The sequence below is a fragment of the Bubalus kerabau genome, chromosome 23 (genome assembly GCF_029407905.1).
Source record: "Bubalus kerabau isolate K-KA32 ecotype Philippines breed swamp buffalo chromosome 23, PCC_UOA_SB_1v2, whole genome shotgun sequence".
NCBI lineage: Eukaryota > Metazoa > Chordata > Mammalia > Artiodactyla > Bovidae > Bubalus > Bubalus kerabau.
Genome location: NC_073646.1, coordinates 38282097 through 38300876, shown reverse-complemented (window position 1 = coordinate 38300876; position 18780 = coordinate 38282097). Strand labels below are relative to the sequence as shown.

The following is an 18780-nucleotide window of genomic DNA, read 5'->3' as shown; positions in this document are numbered from 1 at the left end:
TGAGCTACCAGGGAAGCCACAATACCTAGTATTTTGTCCTCTTAATCCCCAGCTCCCTACGTGCACCTCCCCTGCCGTCCCCTCCACTGGTTTCCCTATGAATCTGTTCCCCTTTTGTTACATTCACTAGTTTAAGATTCCACATATGAGTGATACCCAAGTATTTGTATTTCTTGAACTTGTTTCACTTAGAATAATACCCTCCAAGTCCATCTAGGTTGTTGCAAACTTCCGAATACTTTTTATGGCCTAGTATTCCACTGTGTGTGTGTACACGTATGTATATACACATGCACACATACATACATATACACCACATCTCCTTTATCGATTCATCTGTTGATGGACACTTTGGTTGCTTCCAGTCTTGGCTATTGTGAATTATGCTGCTGTGAACACTGGTGGGGGTGTATCTTTTTGAACTAGTGTTTCTGCTTTCTTTCAGATATAAACCCAGGAGTGGAACTGCTGGCTCATATGGTAGCTCGATTTTCAGTCTGTTGAGAAACCTCCATACTGTTTTCCAAACTTGCTACCATCAGTTCCTCCTGCCGTTGGAGTGGTGAGTTTACCCCTTTCTTTAGAAGGCCCTTGCCACTGGCTTCCTGTCTTGTTTAAAAAAAAAAAAAAAAAGCTGGAATCTCTTTTGCACACCAAATAACAGACACCAAAAATGTAAAGTCGTGAGTTTATTGCATATGTAACAAAATGAACCTGACCGCCGAGGTCCAGCCTGCTGTTCAACCACTGTTTTGTGTTTCCAGCTGGTTCTATAACCACATTAAATAGAACTAGTATTCTTTAAATACTTTTGATTTTGACATAAAACAACATTAGTGTACAACTTTCACAAAATAAATCAGCAATAAAAACCATGGGAAGGATAACAAGGATAGCAGCAGTACTTAAAAACAAAATAAATAAAAATACATTATAAAGTGGTTGAGAGACAAAAATAAACCAATTTTAAAAATCCATACTATGTGTTGGGAAGGCTGCCGTGCGGCAACACCTGGCTGCAGCCGGGGCATCTTCTCGGATAGCTCGGCCTGGACAACTGCCCGACCTGGACTCGGACCCTGGGCTGGGCGAGCCCCGGGCCTCGTTCCCAGGCGCTTCTCCCGGGAGGAGTCGGCGGACGGCTGGCAGCCGCCCCGCAGCCCCTCCGGTCTTCCTAAAGCACTGAAGAGCGGTGGTTTGCTACATCCCTGAGGGTCGGCTGATGGCCGCCGGTGAAGGCAAGCCTGGAGGTCGGGCCCTGAAGCTTCCGGGCAGAGGCGGGGGGACGGGGGTTTTCTGCGGCTCCAGGGAAGGGCAGGGGTCGGGGAGCTCACCCGGGATCACCCAGGGCTAGACACGATTCTTTGGTGGGGGTGGAGGGTCGAAAGGCCCACTCCCCGTGGACACTGAGGTTCAAGGGGCAGTGCCACCGACAGGCCTGCTTGGCAAGAGTGACCTGGAGCTCTGGAAGGTTCTGCCAGGCTCCCCGACACCAGCTGTGGGGGCCGAGGTGTCCACGTGCCAGCAGGGAAACACAGAGCCGGGCCCTGGGGGAGGTGAAGCTCACTGTCACCAGCAGCCCCCGGAGGAGCCCCGAGGGGACCCTCTGCTCTTGCTGAGATGACATCTGACACAGGAAGCAGCCCATCCCCCATCAGCAGGAAGGTCACTGGAAAGGAGGCGAACGCCTCATTCCTGCTTCGAGGTCTTTTCAGCCACGAGACCCTCGTTTCCTCCCTAATTACAGCAGGTTCTGGCCGACACCCAGGAAAACCAGGTCCCCTCCTCTAGGTTTAGGTCCGGGTCACAGGGCAGGTGTGTCTGTCTGTACCCTCACGCCGCCAGAGGACACCCCCAAGGAGCCAGCTCCCAGCACACCCGGAAAGCGTGATGGTTAAACCCGGGCACGGCTCAGCCCCCAGCCTGGCCTGCACATTCTGAGGGGGTGCTTTTCCTTTTACAGCCAACGGCATCCTTCCTATTCTAGAACGCCAGCGAGTCACCCAGCAGCACAGCTTTCTCTCCTGGAACCCCCAGCTGCAGTCTGCCCCCAGCCCTAGGCCACTGACTGCTTCCAGGTCAAGAGAAGAACCCCAGCAAGATGCAGAGGGTCAACGCTGTCCACAGGCGTCAGGAACGAAAAAGGACAGACAGGTCAGAAAGCGCCTTCCAGACCCACAGCAGGCTGGATCCCAGCACGGACCTTAGGCGCGTCCACAACAGAAGTTCAACAGAGACACGTCCTGCTGGTGAGTTACCCTGCACTCGGCCCCCAAACAAAAACAATGGAAGTCCACACGGGAGAGTTTGTTGCCACTGCTATTTTTCCACTGAAGCTTAGCTATCTAAAATCGAACCACTCTAAAAATTATTTGAACTTTTGTGCAAATTGGGAAACGGTGTTAGAAATTTAGGGTCAAGACTTTCTCTGGCCTTGCTCATCGCCTGGGCGGGTGAGCCACGCCGCGGTGTTTGGTTAGCGTTGCCATCAGATGGGGACGTGGGCCAGCGGGTCCAGGGGCCCCTCTGCCTTCGGGTTCCATCCACGACCCACTTTTTGTAAAAAGGTGACTCGGGGTGAACGTCGATCATGAGGATTAGACATTCTCGCTCTCCTTTTCAAGCTAGTTCGCACCAAGCCAGCAGCTATGAAATCAGAGTTCTGTCCTGTTCGTTTAGTTCTTAAGCACTTTCCACAAAATGGTTTGTTAGTATCCAGGTGTGGGGCAGGGCGGGGCTGGTTTTGGTCTGTTTGATAAGCTCTGCTATGTGGTGGTTTTACTGGAAAAATATTTTGAATTGGATAGACAATGTGGCTAAAGGGACTCTGAAAAGGAAAGATCATTTTTCTCTCTGTAGAACAAAGTTTTCAGCTAGGAAACCCTGAAAAGAAACACCCAGGCCCCCAGCGCAAGCCGCCCCGACTCGTGTCCCCTTCCAAATCAGAAGCATCTTCTTGACGCCAGCTTCCTGCAGTGGCGGAACTCCAGTAAGCATCTACTTTACCGTTACTGTCAGAACTTAACCTGCTACCCAGAGCAGGCTGCTGGGACATGGGGTGTGGAATCCGAGCTGCTGAACTCGAAAAGGGGCCTTAGGTCGGCTTTGAGACAGAGCAGCGGGTCCAGCTGCGGGGTGTGCCCCGGGCAGCCCCGCGCGGCTCCCTCCCTGGGGGTCGAGACTCCCATGGAGCCCACGGGCGCTGAGCGGCCACCGCAAGTGCCACGGCTGTAGCAGAGGGTCCCGTGTGACCAAAGCCGTGCTGACCTGGCTGCGTTTATTGGATGGGGGGCATGGGGGGGCCTGCCAGGATGGGGAGAATGTGGGAGGAGCCACCAGCCGCAGTCTGCCCGCCCCTCGCTCCCCCAGCAAAGAGCAGGGGAGACCAGCCTTTCCCTCGGGTTCCTAGGATTCCAGGGCCTCAGCCGGTTCGCGGAAGCATCCAGAGAGCTGCCGCTCAGGGTCTGGTGGCCATGAGCTCGTGTCTGCTCCTCGGGGTGCACCTCACTCCACGGCAAAGCCACAGGTCTCCTCCACCGCCGTCAGCAGCTTCTCATAGAGCTTCTCGTACGACTCGTAGGGCGGGATGTCGATCCGGTTAAAGCTGGAAAGGGACAGAGGTGAGACACACCGCAGAGCCGGCCTGGTTGAGGGCCTGCTCCCGGGAGAGGGCGGTGGGTGAACGCTTGTGTGTACACCTGGGGCTTCTTGGGCAAAGATTTTTAAACCAATGAAACCAGGTGAGTACATCCTGGGCAGATTAGGACAAAGCTGTCACCTTGTTGGGTTTCTTGTTTTGGGGAGAAGTTATTTCTCAGACCAGGAACACATTTGCAGAGCACAAAACCCCTCTATCAGTTCACTGCCCACGCATCAAACCCTCTAGGACTTGATCTAACCACAGTGGGGCAGTCCGCAGTATTTCCGGAAGAAACAGGTTCTCTCTCAAAACCAACAAGACGTCAGATCCCCAACGGGGTTAGATGAACGGGCCAGCATTTCCTCAGGGATGTTCATTCCCAAAGCTGTGTCCAAAAGCCCTGTGAAGCTATTACCTCACAATGAATCCAAAACTACCGAATTCTGACTGAGAGGACAGAGGCCTCTTGAATTGCTGGGGCTGAGCCCTTAAGGACAGTTTCTGAGGAGGAGTCAGGCTACAGCGTGTGGAGTCTTTTCAGGGGTCCTTGACCCCGAGGACATTCTTCACATCCATCAGAGGACCAAGCCTGCTGGGGGTGGGAGGAGTGGCCCTGGGGGTCGACCCCGCTGGACAGACCCTGGATCCTCACGTGGGCCAGGGGGCTGTCCTCTGTCTCACAGACGTGGAGACCCGCCCACTTGGATGTCGTGGCCAGTGTGGGACCCCCAGCCAGGGACCTCCCCCCACGTCACCATGCATCCCGGCAGCATCTGGAACCGGTTCTGGTCAACTGGAGGGACACTCAAGACATGGTTCACAAGGGCGAGTGAGTGACTAGATTTTAAACCACAAAGGAACTAACCCCGCTACAGGTGCCGTTTAAGTGAGCACTGAGGGAGAAAGCATTTTTCAGTACACAGGCATGTCTGTCACAGCCAGAGCTCCAAGAAGGAAGAGACCAGCAACCCCAAACTTAACCCTGCAGTGCTCCCTCCTGACGGCACCTGTGTGGACAACAGGGACACATGCACCCATGGACACACACGCAGCAGGAGCCAGGGAGGAGCTCCAAGGTCAGCCATGTCTCGGGACTTAACTGCGCTCCTGAAAGAGCCTCGTGCTGACCCTGATGTGCGGGCTGTCCCACACACGGACCCCCGGGTGGGGCGCCAGTCCTTACCAGGTGTGGGCCTTGGGCAGGTTGTCCGTGTTGGCGTCAATCAGGTGGATGGTGAAGAGCCGGGGCCCTGCGGCGCCTGTAGAGCCTTACGAGACAACAGTCTAGTTAACACGCTTCAGAGCTGGGGCCCGGGCCCCCTGCCACCACCCGGGGCCCCACGCCCATCCTTCCAGACGGTGTCAGGGTTCACGTAACCCTAGGAGCTCTGTGTAGTCTCGGGATATGCACACAATGGCCACGGAGTGACTAACATCAGACATTCTAGAAAATTCACGGGCGCAGGAAGAGCAAAGACCGAGCTGTCCTCTCACAGCTGAGAGGACATGAGCCGGCCCCAGGGCAGGTGTCTGAAAGCAGAATCCTTAAGTCACCAGGAATTTGTTTTTTAAAAACCAGGAATTTCTAGCAAGCAGACCCCCTGTTGGCAGTGGATGGTAGCATCGTGAGAAAAGCAGGTTCTGGAGTCAGGAAACCCCTGTGCAGAGGCGGTGGGAAGACAGACAGACATGAACACCAGGACCCAAGTCCCAGGACAGGAGGGGACTTCTCAGTCCAGGAGGGCCTCAGGCGAAGGAGAAGGCTACAGGAAACGTTCGTGTGAAAACTGCCTGCTCTCACTAAGAACATGTGAAGTCCAGTTACTAAGTTTTAAAGTACTAATATTCTCAACCTTATTTCTGCCAGGGTTATCAAGTGACAAAACCCCCAGATTTAGCATCAGCACGCAGAAGAGGCCCTTCCCGGGTGGAGGCGCCGACCACGAGCCCCGCAGCCCCTCCTGAGCTCAGCCGCATTACTGTGCATGGCCGCCCCTGGCCCCCTTCCCAGGGACTCAGTCCGAGCCGAATGCCTGGGAGGATGGCTCCTCACTGGACAAGGCAGCCGACCAGGCGGGCCCATGGACGAGGGGACTGAGGGCCCGACCTGCACAGCGCGCTGTGCACGCAGGAGACTCAGAAGTTAACCCGAGCGCTTTACAGCTGCTTTCCTCCCCCCTGAAGCCATCTGTTCTGTTGGGCAAGGGGAACCCACCCCCTACCCCGGCCCCCTGGCCTCGCTGGCAGGGTCGTTCCTGGTCCAGCCTCGCGGGGACACCAGGTCAGCCGGCCAGCATCCGCCGCTGTGGGCCCACGGGCTGAGACACTCCGAGCAGGTGGTGTGGAAGACTCGTGTGGCTGACACGGGCTCCCACTGTTTACAGATGTTTCTTTCACCCCGGGAGCGGCAGTGGGGAGAGAAGAGGTCTCTGGACAAGCGACACTGCCGTGCCCGGCGTCCATCATGAAAGAGCCGATGCCAGGAGACGCCCAGGCCCCGCCCGGCCCGGCCCGGCCGCCACTGCAGTCACCTTGCAGCGCCTTGAAGCCCTGGAGGGGGACCCGCGTGGAGCCCGTCACGAACTGCAGCAGCCGGGCCCGCCGCTCCTCATCGAAGGTCTCCACCGCCTGCCAGAACCACCGGACCACGTTGCTGTCGGCCCCACAGTGCTTCAGCCGCGTGTTGGACTTCCAGTCGTCCAGGTCGATCTTGTCTAGGCCGCCGATGATCAGCTGCGGGGCGTGAAGGTGGGTCACTTCCCGGACACACAACACGACGGGCCGCCCCAGGCTCCCGGGCCGTGGAGAGACCGACCAACCACGCCCCTGTCAGCCGGGCGACGTTCAGATAAGGGCACACCCGACACACGCAGCCGGCCCGGGGCCCCCGTCTGTGCCTGCACTTCCAGGCTGGCTGCCACCCCCAGGGTGCAGGGCGGCCGCTGACGTGACGTTTCCCTACAGCTGAGCGCGTGTGTGCACTGAGGAGCCAGAAAGGCTGCACAGGGTCACCTGCCCAGCGGGGCCGCCTCCCAGGACCTCGCGGGGACACTTGGGGACGTGTGGGGTGTAAAGTGTGACTCCCCCCCAGAGGATCACGTGCACTCCGGCGCACCAGGGCAGAAGGTTGGGGACACTTTGAAAGGCCCGAGCTACTTGGCGCCAGAGGTGGACAAGACGTGAGTGAATCACTGCATCCCATGAAGATGGACAAGAAAGGACAGTAACACCCCGTCCTGGGCCTGATAACAGCTGGAATCAAAGTCGAGCAGCTGGCTAGGATGGGAGCAGCTGGTTACGGTCCCATGCTCAGTGACCGTAAGGTGACCCCTCAGGAGGAGGCACTGGGGAAGCCGCGGAACACCCTGACTGATGTCCCACGGCTGAGCTGGACTCCCTGCCACCACATGGACACCAGGCCTCGTCAGCCCTGCTCGGGGCTCCCCGACGCCCCTGTCCCCCCACCCTGTCCCTGCTCCTGCAGCCACAGCGACCCCCACGCCTGTGGGGACCATGCAGCCTGGCCGGGAGGCAGGGACCGCCCCGCACACAACAGCCCCTCGCACCCCAGCCCCGCACAGCCCACCTCCAGCTCCTTCTGGTCAAAAGGCTTCAATAAGTGTTGAGGGATGAGCTCATTAAACCCCTTCTGAAGAGCCAGGAACTGGGCCTCGATTCCCCTCATGAACCTCCAATTTACATACAACCTGAGAAGGCAAGTCACACGTTGGAAGCAGCAGCACAGCTCTTTCCTCCGTTAGTCGGGGCTGCCATCAGCTAAGCCCTGCCCGCCCGGCCCCGCCGACGGGGAGGAACGCCCCCTGCCGGTTGGTGACCAGCCTAAGACTCAAGAGGAAAGGAAGTCAGCCCCTCCCTTAGATGTGCTGATTCTCTGCTTGAAATCGGTCAGATCTGACCTGACCTGTTAGGGATGCCATAGTTGAAAAAAAAAATGTTTGAAAATAAAATATAGGACCCTGAGAACAACACCCCATGTGTCTGAATACCCCATGGAGTTGCTAGTCAGCTATTTGCCTTCAGAGGTGGGAGGACAGACCGGAGGGAAGATGCCCTTAGACTGAGCTCAGGAAGCTTTCAGGCTCCTCCTCCTCGCGCTCCTGTGGTCATCACCGTCACACCCAGAACCGAGTGATCCCTTGCCAGTCCCCCCGCCTCGGTCTCTGGGGTCACGAATCCCCCTTTAACAGGTCAGCCCTCCACTCAGAGCTCCCACTGCTGACACCACTGCCTTCTGGAAGTCTCTACTGCGACTCTGGTCCAAGTATGGGAAGGGAGGCTCACGCAGCAGAGGAGCCTCGACCATCTCAACGTGACCGCTGCCTGGCAACCCCCGCCCCGGGTGCCCCAGAACACTGCCTACCGGACATATTCCTTCTTATTCTCCTCTGTGACGGGGACGTTCCTGCCATTGGGTTTCAGTTCGTGCTGAAGAATCCGCCCGAAAGCGTTGTGCTCCACGCAGAACGTGTGATCGAGCACGGGGGTGATGTCGTTCTCTCTGCGGGGGAGCACAGGCAGGGGTCAGGGTGGCCTCAAGAGGAGGGTGATGGGAGCGACGCTGCTGGGACCTCCAGAGACATGGCACCCAAGTCTCCGAGCAGACAGGAGGGAAGCGTGATGGGGAAACTGAATCAAGGGGCAGCCACACCAAGAAGATATCACCGCCCTGCCTCCAGGCAGCCTTTCCAAGGCTTCAGTGCAGAGAAGCCCTTGCAAGTTAGGACTGGCTCCTTTGTCCGCCACATTTCTGGAAACACAGCTGGGGTGGTTCTCCACAGGACGCAGGCCTGACCCCCGCACCCCAGCCTTAGCAGCTGGGACACGTGGGAGGACGTGGACCTCCCATTCCTGTGGAATCAGCCCATTCACGAGGACCCCCGACATCCACGGTGACCATGTAGCTGTGCCTGTTGCATTTAAGAGTTTTAGGATAATCTTAAAGGTGACTGAATATCAGGACTTTTTTGATATCTTCCTGGTCCCTCTAGGGGCTTCCCTGGTGGCTCAGCTGGTAAAGAATCCGCCTGCAATGCAGGAGACCTGGGTTCGATCCCTGGATTGGGAAGATCCCCTGGAGAAGGGAAAGGCTACCCCATCCAGTATTCTGGCCTGGAGAATTCCATGGACTGTACAGCCCATGGGGTCGCAAAAAGTCAGATACAACTGAGCGACTTTCACTTCACTTCACTTGGTCCCTCTAGAGACCAGGAGACACCTCAGAGTGTTAAAAAAAAAAAAAAAAAAAACAACCACCAGGCCTGGGAATTAACAGCCACAATTGTAACCTAATAATTCAAGGAGACAACAAAAGAAACTAGTCCATGAAGAGAAGCTGGTCAAACAGTATATGAGAGGGTAAGTCAATTAAATATTTTTGTCAGATCAGTTTTTATGATTCTGGTGGTTAGTTTCTCCAGTTTCACACCCATGGATCTGGTGCACCCTAAGACAAGTGACAGGTGAATTTTCAGTTTCCTGAGTCGGTACTTACAGAATCCACACTAAGCTCTTATGGAGTTCAGGGTCCACCGATTCCAAATCAGAAAGCTGGATGGGCTTCCCCAGTAGCTGCTTGTAGAAAGGAACCGTGAAACCCCCATTGATGTAGTGTCCATGGAACACAGCCAGACCCATGATCCGACCCACGAAATGGAAGTAAGACAAGTGGTCCTGCAGGGGGCAGCAGAGAACACCAAGTGTTAGGAAGCTGCCCAGCAGGGCGGACAGGTGTGTGTTTCTCCAGGTTCTCAGGAGACCCGTCCCATAGGAGGAAGCTGAATCAGTGACTCACAGGCTGTGCTCAGGACCCACCCGATCAAAGGTCACACAAGAGCACGACTCTGGAGAGGTCATCTGAATGACACTTCATGCGCCCTTGGTTCAAATACCTTCTCAAAACTGCTATTGAATTTGTGCGGCCCAGTGCAAAATGAAAATGCAGAGCCCCTTATTCAGAAATGGAGAATTTCAACATGATGAAGGCAGAGCGTCAACCGCGAGCTGCCCCTTCTCAGCGCAGTGCCCGGTGCTGGCATGGGTCAACCGGCACACCCAGGAGGCCGCCGGCCTCTCCCAGCGCGCCTCGAGCAAATAAAGGCGATAGGCAGCCCCCTTCTTCCTCTGCCATCCCTCCCCCATCCCACAGGAAAGCAGAAGAGAGGAAAATCCAGAGAAGGGACTGAGCGGGGGACACAGCCCAAAACCAGCGCTGTTGTGGTTTGCAACCAGGGAACCCCCGTTTCTACTCTTAGGTTGGAATTACAATTAGAGAGTGTCCACACTGGTGAAAGTCGCACTGGCTGCCCCTCAGAGCCGTGTGCATGGTGCAGACCACAGGACGCGGCCCCGCAGCAGAGCCCTCCGCTCGCCGCGGGCCACCCCTGGGCCACGTGCTGCTCCTGTTTCCTCACTGCTATGACGAGCAGCTAAGAGTATCAGCACGCTGGCCAAAAAGGCCAGTTACATAAGGGAATATTCCAGTTCTGGCTGGGAGGAGGATGGACCTCGTACCCCGCTTCTCAGAATGACACTGTCAACAAATACAGCCATCGAGCCAGAGTTTCCTCCAATGGCAGTAAAGTGCTTTGAGTCCACAAGCAGCTCAATTTCACTCTTGTTGTCCTTGAAACAACATACTCAGTGATCCCAGTCACTGAAGGTAAGGGGTAGAAACCATCCATCCTAATCCAACTGTCACTCTACCTTCCCATGTTTTATTTGCCACAGACTTTGAGTAGGTCTACAATGAATAAACCAAGAATTGAGGTTGAAACTGGAAAGCCTCTTAAATTCTCCAACTAAATTTCTGACCTCCTTATTCATTAATACTTACAGGGTTGATTGAAGAATCTGGGTTGATTTGCAACATGTAAATGTTATCCGTGGAGTACTGGAAGAGTCCATAGTACGGATTCAGCATTTCATGGCACAGTAAATAAAGCCACTCCCTAGAAACCACAGCAAAAAGAAGACACGTTAAAATCCCCTAGTTTTAGATCTTCACCACAGGACTGATAGACTGCCCTCGGAAGCCAAACTGGTAAGGCTGCCTGGCTCTGAGAAAAGGTGATTGGGACAGGCTGGGCAAATAGGCTTCAAGAAGGAAACAGCTGCTTCTAGTGGTTCCAGAAAAGCAACTCCGAAGTTGAGAACTATCTCTGGTTGTGGGAATCATCACCAGCTCAGAGGCACGGTGTCTGTCAGCCTGCCTGCACCCCAACAAAGGTTTTCTCTGCTACTTTGTAGAGATAAAATCTTGTGACGAACGGACTTCCCTGGTGGTCCAATGGCTGAGAATCCGCACTCCCGACGCAGGGGCCCAGGTTCAACCCCTGGTCAGGTAACTGTATCCCACATGACGAAACTAAGAGTTCACACGCCACGATGGAAGATCAAAGATCCCACGTGCAGAAACCAAGACCCACACAGCCGAATAAATGTTTTAATTTTTAAAAGCCCCAAGTTAAAACCAAACCAAAAAAGCACTCTAAACAGAAAACGTGACTCAACTGCTGTGGTCAGGTTTGGTAAACCCACGTATGCAGTCTTATACAAACATTTGTGTAACCTTGTCTTCTTTCTACTCAAAACTTTAAATGGACGGATCTTATTAAGTTCTAAAATTTCTTAAGAATAGAAAACATAGAATTGAGAAAATATGGAAGGATAAGCACAAATGCAGATAATCTGTCGGAGAAGCTTGTGAAAATACCCGCAAAATGATCACACCGACAAAGTGACATATCAAACTCCAACAGGAAGGAACTGTCAGAGATGAGACGCCGAGTCTTAGGAAGCCTCTTTATTAGGAAGGCAGGATTTCCCAACTCTGGTGCTTTGTTCAGCCCCAAGTTTCAGAGTTTGGATTTACAAAGAATTATTTTCATAAACGCCAAGGACCTGCAACTGTCTAGACAGGAAGTGATTAAAATACAAGCAAACATTCCGACTGAGCTGTGGACAAGGTATAGAGCATGAGAAAAGTTCTAGAAGTGGTCAAGGAAGAGCTATCCCCAGAGTCAGAAGAGAGAGAAAGGATAAAGGTTCAGAGCCGGAGGCAGGGGAGAGGAGCAGACATACACGCATATGTAACACGCAGGTCACTGACATCTCAGCCTTCCACAACAGGCATGGACCGTTCAGACACGGGGAAGACTCGAGAGCTGAAACAACGGGAGATCAGACTAGCAGCAAAAAAGCAGGGCTTCTCAGCTCTTTCCCCTGCAGCACCGTGTTCATCAAGGCAGCTACACCAAGACTCATCTCCACCTGGAAGATTTCATAACCATGGAAAACGGCAGAGAAAGCAAACTCCTTCCAAATCAAACTTCACCCAGCTGTTCACATGCTCGCCTAGGGACCATAACCCCAGCTACGCACAGAACAATGTAAAGTGAAACCATTCAAGATACTGACTCTTGAGACATCCTGAGACTAGAAAGAAAAAGGCAGAGGAGAGAGAATGGAAGTAGTTTGATATGAATTTTGGACAAACATGAACGAGGAAACAGAAGAGTCTCCCTGAAGAGAGGGACGGAAAGCCTAAAGCCCTTGTCTTGTTGGGAATGGGATTTATGTTTTCAGGGCAAACGTAAGTTACATTTGCCAGAAGAAAGATGCTTTCTAGAATCAATATGGAGAAGATTGAAGAAGAAACCTGGGACAATCTGGAAAGAAAAAGCACTTCTCGGGGAGAGGCAGTTGCAGTGTGAGCACGTGGTCAGGAAGGCCCGGGCTCAACTTGTATCACAGACGGAGGGGTGGAAGGGGAGACAGGCGGACGCGATGGGAAGAGGCTGGAGGAACGATTCTGTTCCCGGCCCCATTTACTTACTTACTTTTGGCGTCTGGAAAAGATCCCAACTTCACCCAGAGACGTAGTGAGACCCCCATATCACTTCTCAAAACCTAATTTTGCTGGTGCTGACTGCTGCAGGGCTGCCAATCTGCTTGTGTATTCTTACCTGTGAGGGTGGGAGGCTCTCCTGTGCCGCGACCCCCAGGACGGGACCACTGTCACACACGACTGCACATTAACGAGGCCCCTTGCAGCACCTACCAGAGCTGAGGTTTGCAGTCGCTGGTGATTCTCTGACTCGTAACCCTGTCAGAGAGGGGACTCCTTCACAGGGGATGGGATGCTTCAGAACTGGGGTTCTGCCAGTGAGTGACAGCAAGCCAAAAGAGGAGCAAGGAAGTGAGGAGGGGGTGGGAGGAGCGAGCAGGATGGTGGATACGGGCAAGGAGGCCTTGAAGACAGGAGTGGGGGAGAAAAGCAGGAAAAAGGTACAGCATCTGTGGATGATGGATGCTCCTGGATGGGGACAAATAGCACAAAAGGGACTAAAACCAGACTGTCATCAGACAGTGACCCTGGGTGCATGGAGACAGATAGCAAATTCAAAGTTCTGATTGAAAACGATTTTCTTTCTAGAAGTCTATAAGAAGCCAAGCTATCAAAGTGAAGATTATAAGACATTTTCAGACCTAAGATCTTGGAAAATTAACCCCACACACGCCCTTTCTAAGAAGGCTACTTGAGGATATACTCCAATAACACGAGGGAGTAAGCCAAGGAATAAGTAGCCATGGGACCCACACAACAATGGCTGCAACCCAAGAAAGCAGTGATGTCCCACGAAGACAGCGGTGCAGAAGGTCTACAGAAACCGTCAGGGGACAGGGCCTCCACAAGAGAGGATGGGAGGGGAAATTGGCCAAAAGCGATATTTAATGGAGCAACAAAGACAAGACCTGGTTTAAAAGAAGAAGAAGAAGAAATTCTTAGAAAAATTAAAATTTGTTCAAAAGGATAAAATAAATGATAGAATACCACTTAATCCCTCTGAACAGTACTTACACTGTCATAATAATATAAAACAGTGTGCCGACTTTCAACTCACAAATAATACACGAGCGCAGGAGACTGGCTTAATTTTGGTTACAGAACAAAATGTAAATCTTTGGCCTTGACACTATTAAAGTTATACTACAGATAATGGAATGTAAGAGGTAAGAAGTGGAAAGAAGGGAAAGTCAGGAGCATTAATATCCTTCTCTTATGAAAAAGGCCAAGAGAGAGTGTCTCTAGTGGACAACAAAAAAATAAAGGCGGAAACACATCATGTACAGTTACAAAGAATGAGAGAAGAACTAGAAATCCTGATATTACAGAACTGGGAAGAATTACATTTCATCCTCACCACACCATGACCTAGTCTGTGTGCCTACCAACTACATCACAGGGTCAGTAGCTAATAAACGAACTCGCTCAAGTTCATGGTCTAGATGACGTTCTATTAAAACAAACAGTTAAAAGAGCCAAAGAACTGTTGTCTCAAAGGTGAAAAGAGGGAAGATAGGACACATAACGTAATCATGAAAAACTATTACCTTTAAATCATCTGCATGAGTTATTTTGACCCAAACCTCGCTTTAACCCCTCGACACAAAGGCAATGCACATGCCTTCCTCCCACCCCCGAAGGTCCTCTTAGGACAAAAGCCAGGCTGTCCCCACGTTAACTTCCGGTTCAGAAGTTCCTGAACTGGAAGTTCAGGGAGTGTACTGTCTTCCCAGGTCAGATGGAGAAGGGAGTAAGGTTAAAAGTTTAATTCAAACTTTGTAAGAAGTGAAGCAATGTTTGGGTCAAGAGCTGGGTCTCGATGGGTCATGGCGAGATGCTAGCAAGCACACGCTTTTAGGAATTCTTTTCCTAAGAATGCTCTGATGGCAAGACCCGAGTTCTGACTGCCCCAAGATCAGCACCAGGAAGGAGCAGAGGGCCGCTCAGCAAACATATGCTCACAGGTGCGCCGACATCCATGCAGAAGCGGGGACACACGAGCCTCTCACCTCGCCACCCCTCCATAGTCCAAGCCTTCCTCTCCTCGGAATTTCACCATGAGTCGCTTTTTCAAGTCTTTCGGTCGCATCTTCATTATCTGGCGATAAGACTCCTGCACATCAAAATTACAGTTTCAGAGAAAAGAACTTGTCTTATTTTTAAAGTTATAACATGATGAAAGGTTATTTATAATGGAGCCTGACTATAAATAAGATCCGAGGTTATTTTTAAGAACTGCAATCTGAGTCCTGTCTGGTTCCTGTTCAGGATGTTACTCTGGGCTCTGGTCACTGCTGCTCCTTCACCTTTCTCCCACCATCACTCCCTCAGAAACAACAAAGGTCAGGGCAGCTGGCACTGCACCCAAGGATACACACATACCCTCAGCACAATCACGACTGAAGGATTAAACGTCCTCTCTAGGGCTGATTTTCTCCACACAAATGAATTCCAATGTGTCCTATAAGTTTATATGCTTTAGCCAAATGAAGACCTCATAAGAGAGTAAAATAATAAGAGAGAAATAGTAAAAGAATCCTGAGCCTGGTTTTACATCTGAAGTCAAAAATCACATTTTCTCACTGAATCAAAAAGCCAAGGAGGCTTTCAGTGGAACATAAAGCAGCTCATCAGACACAGGAAACATGTGGTCAGCCTAACAGGGCCTCAGAGTCAGCCTCTGGAGTGGAACCAGCTCAGTGTCTGTGGGTATTTTCAGTGAAAAGGCACTTAAGAACCTTTTCTTGCTTTAAATTTAACGGGATTCAAAAGCAACCATCCCAAGAGGCGAGAGGATGTTGAAAAGATCTGGCAGCAGCGTGTCCACAATTCAGCTTCCCCGTTCTGACAGCCGTTTAAGACGCTCAGTGGGCAAAACTGGGCATTTGAGCGGCTCCAGTCGTGCGGCCCCGGGCACTTTGGGTAAGGCGCTGAGCGGCCCCCTGGCTGCTGTGGGCTGGGAGAGCCTGCGCCTCACCGAGGCTTCCACAGAGACCCATACACAGCTGAGACTCTACCAACGCTGGCGGTCCTGAGAAAGGGCCTGCCTGCCAGAGGTCCCCTACTTAGGGAGCCCGATGCCGCAGGGCAGCTGGACAGAGGTCAGCATGCCACCCAGAGCCAGTAGGGAGAGGGAGGCCACTGGCTCCTCCAGGGAGACAGTGCCATACAGGGAGGTGGTGGGCCAGGCCCCGCACAGGGATGCTTGGTTCTGAGGGTGCCATGCCAACGGCAGGAAATGCCATCCGTACAATGCAGGTGTGGGATTTACAGCACCACTTCGTACTGGTTCTGTACAGATCGCTAGACCTTCACTCAGAAGTCATCGCCTTTTAAACCTAGACCACAGGAAGAAATACTGATCCCTCTCTTGCCTGGGGCTTCAGCCGTGATAAACCCCTACATTTCACCCCCAACACCAGAGAGGAAGCAGAACTCACTGTCCACTGAGGGGGGAAAGAGTCCGCCAGACGGCCAGCTGCCCCGAACCCCGTACCTCAAATATCTCCTCTCTGGACACCTCGATGCGGCAGTGGCCAGCCTGGGGCTGCTGCAAGGAGAGCTCGTGTCTGAGGACCTTCAGTTTCTGGACCAGATCTCTCTCGTACCTCTGGGCGGGCAGCTCCTCATCCTCCACGGAGCCCTCGCTGGGTGGCGGTGGTGGCTGGCTGGGCTCCTTCAGTTGGCACTGGTGACTTGAGGAGAACAGAGGCGCTGAGGTCACCCCAAGGGCAACGGCCAGCAGTGTCCCCCCAACACACACCAAGGGACCGAGAAGAGAGGTCAGGACACCCACTTCCGGTCAAGAGTGCTTCCCTGGTGACACAACTCTGTACGCAGATACGTGAAAACCGGGGTGGCCACCCTCAGAACATCCTTTTCATCAGATGTTACCGGAAACCCCAAATGAACTTCCTGGCCAACCCAACAGGTGTCCAGGATATAACAGAGGAGACCCCCATCTCCGCCTCTCATACATCATCACTGCCATGATAAACACAGAAACTTCTAGCACTCATCGGCAACTAGTGCCGACGCGCTCTCAGCAGGGCCTCGGGGCCGAGAATCACACGGAGGTGACCAGAACACTGAAAGCAGATGGCAGTGGAGGTGGTGACGCGCACAAGGCAAACGAGGGAAATGTGGCGGGCGCCGCTCCTCCTCCTCTCACCCGGGGGCCTCCAGTCTCCTCACTGGAGGTGCAAGTCCAGGGACAGAGGAGGCCCAGGACCAGCTACCTGCTCTGCTCCAGTTTTGCTGACTTACGTCAGCTCTCAGTGACAAGCACCCCCGGGCTCTCATGTCTGAGGACACACGTGCCTTATCCTGGGACGTGGAGTGTGGGATCCAAGGTCATCCCCAGACCCAAGTCCCCCGGGAATGACGGTCTGGGAAGCCAAATGGCGCTCTGGACCAGCCCTTTCCCGCAGCGGTGAGCAGACCCCCAGGGAAAACCTCACTCTGCTGCTTCCCACTCTGAGGCCACCCGTCTTATCAGATATGCGTGTGGAAGCTCCGAGAATGAAGCTGCGCCAGTTCGGGGGTTTGATTTAGGCTGCAACTCAGTTACAGGCTGGCTGTGACACAGGCCTTCAGGACTGCACCCAGCTGGCTTGAGAGTTTAAAACACATGACTGTCCACTCAGTAATTATCATATTTTGCTCACGCTTATTCTCTGCTAACCAACAATGCAGTTGACAGATGAAGGGAAATAGTAGAAAACATGGCACTGTAACGGTAAAGAGGCCGGCAAGGAGCCGGTAAGAGTCTTACGTCATGATGTGGTGTAACCGTGGGTCTGTAAACTGGGTTGTTCGGTTATTATGATCTACAAAATATATCCTCCCGGAAACCGTGCTGCGGACTTCCCAACCGGGCGGCAGTGGTCCAAGTTCATCGCAGTTCACGCTGTTAAGGTCTCTACCAGAAAGGAAGACACACAGTGGTTTGTCCATCTGAGTGTGGAGGCCTGAGACCAAACCTTCAGTGAGAAGAGCAGGGGCGCCCCCTTCCACAGGGGCTACACAGGCCACCACAGTGCTGCTTACATGGCGCCCCCTTCCACAGGGCTACGCAGGCCACCACGGTGCTGCTTACACAAACACCAGCGAGGCCCGGCTCCGGTGCAAGCGGCAGCAAACCCACGGATAGAATCGCAACTCTCAGAGCCTGTGGCTGTGACACGCAGCACCGTCTGCCTGGGAAGACCATTCCTTCCACCAAAGAGGACCGAAACACTGCATCCAGAAGATGCAATACAGAACCTCGATCGAACGTTTGGCCAGCCCAATAGTGGGGGGGATCTGAATGCTGCCGGAAGGCCTCTCTGGGCTCACAAGTTAATGAGATGCTCAAGGTCAGAAGGGTCTCTCTCTCCATGGGAAAGCTCCCAGAAAACACGTTTTCTCCAGCAGACGAGTATAGGAACATGCACTGGAAATCTTCCCATTCTAGAGAGCTGCGCCAGGATGAGGCCGTCTCAGTTTTGAGTCACTTTTGTTAATAAGCAAGTAGCTCTAAGTATAACCTCGTGATTAATTATTTCAACCCAATCCACAGTCACCTGGGAGCAAGCATTACTGACCAAGATGCATTTCTAATGAGCACAAAAGCCTGACCTTCCTTCCCGAGAGTACCAAGGAGATAGTTCATTCATTTGCAGGTAATACTTCCATTCTAATTATAGACACTGAATTGTAAGTTCAACATAGATTTGGAAAATCAAAGGCAAGAAGCTTGTTCTCAGATGAAACAAATTATGAATAAAAAGGAAATGAGCATTACTAAAATGTTATTAAGTAGTAATGCTATTCTGAAACCAAAAAAAAATTTTCTAAGAAAAAAAAAAAAAGAAAGCAGAACAAAGAGAAAAAAGAAACTTAACTCCATTACAGGTAGGGGAGGGGCAGGGATCTCTCTGACCTGGGCTCAGATGTATGGCCTTGTAGAAGGAACTCGTATAGAAAAGCTTCATCTCCCCCAGGAATGGTCCCCAAGGGACTGAGGCAATAGGGATGGTAAAGTAGAAGAGAAAAAGGGTGATAGAGTCTTTATATTTCCTGTTTAACTTTTTATTATGGAGAATTTTAAGCATATAAAAAAAAAGAGAGACCATAGTGAATAAATAACCAGCTTCAACAATTACCAGCCCATCACCAACCTGCTTCCAGGGCTCCCCATTCACTCCCCCACTCCAATTATTTAAAGCATCAGGTCAGATATCAGATCATTTTATTCAGCAATACTTTTAGTTTAAAATGAGAGCAACCACAT

General features: G+C 52.5%; 1 protein-coding gene across 3 annotated transcripts in view; it reads right to left on the bottom strand.

The window, feature by feature from the left end:
• Window positions 1-671: 671 nt before the first annotated feature.
• Window positions 672-18780, bottom strand: part of SMURF1 (SMAD specific E3 ubiquitin protein ligase 1) — a 91704-nt gene continuing 73595 nt past the window's right edge. For 2 of the 3 annotated variants that reach the window (XM_055562567.1, XM_055562569.1), the window contains exons 9-18: window positions 17281-17427; window positions 16003-16201; window positions 14516-14619; window positions 10494-10608; window positions 9153-9331; window positions 8022-8159; window positions 7227-7347; window positions 6172-6373; window positions 4824-4908; window positions 672-3604 (exon numbers count right to left, since the gene is read on the bottom strand). In XM_055562567.1, coding sequence (XP_055418542.1) covers window positions 3505-3604; window positions 4824-4908; window positions 6172-6373; window positions 7227-7347; window positions 8022-8159; window positions 9153-9331; window positions 10494-10608; window positions 14516-14619; window positions 16003-16201; window positions 17281-17427 — 1390 coding nt within the window. In that variant the 3' untranslated portion in view covers window positions 672-3504. The remainder of the gene's footprint in view (window positions 3605-4823; window positions 4909-6171; window positions 6374-7226; window positions 7348-8021; window positions 8160-9152; window positions 9332-10493; window positions 10609-14515; window positions 14620-16002; window positions 16202-17280; window positions 17428-18780) is intronic. The other variant, XM_055562568.1, reaches the window with a different exon arrangement.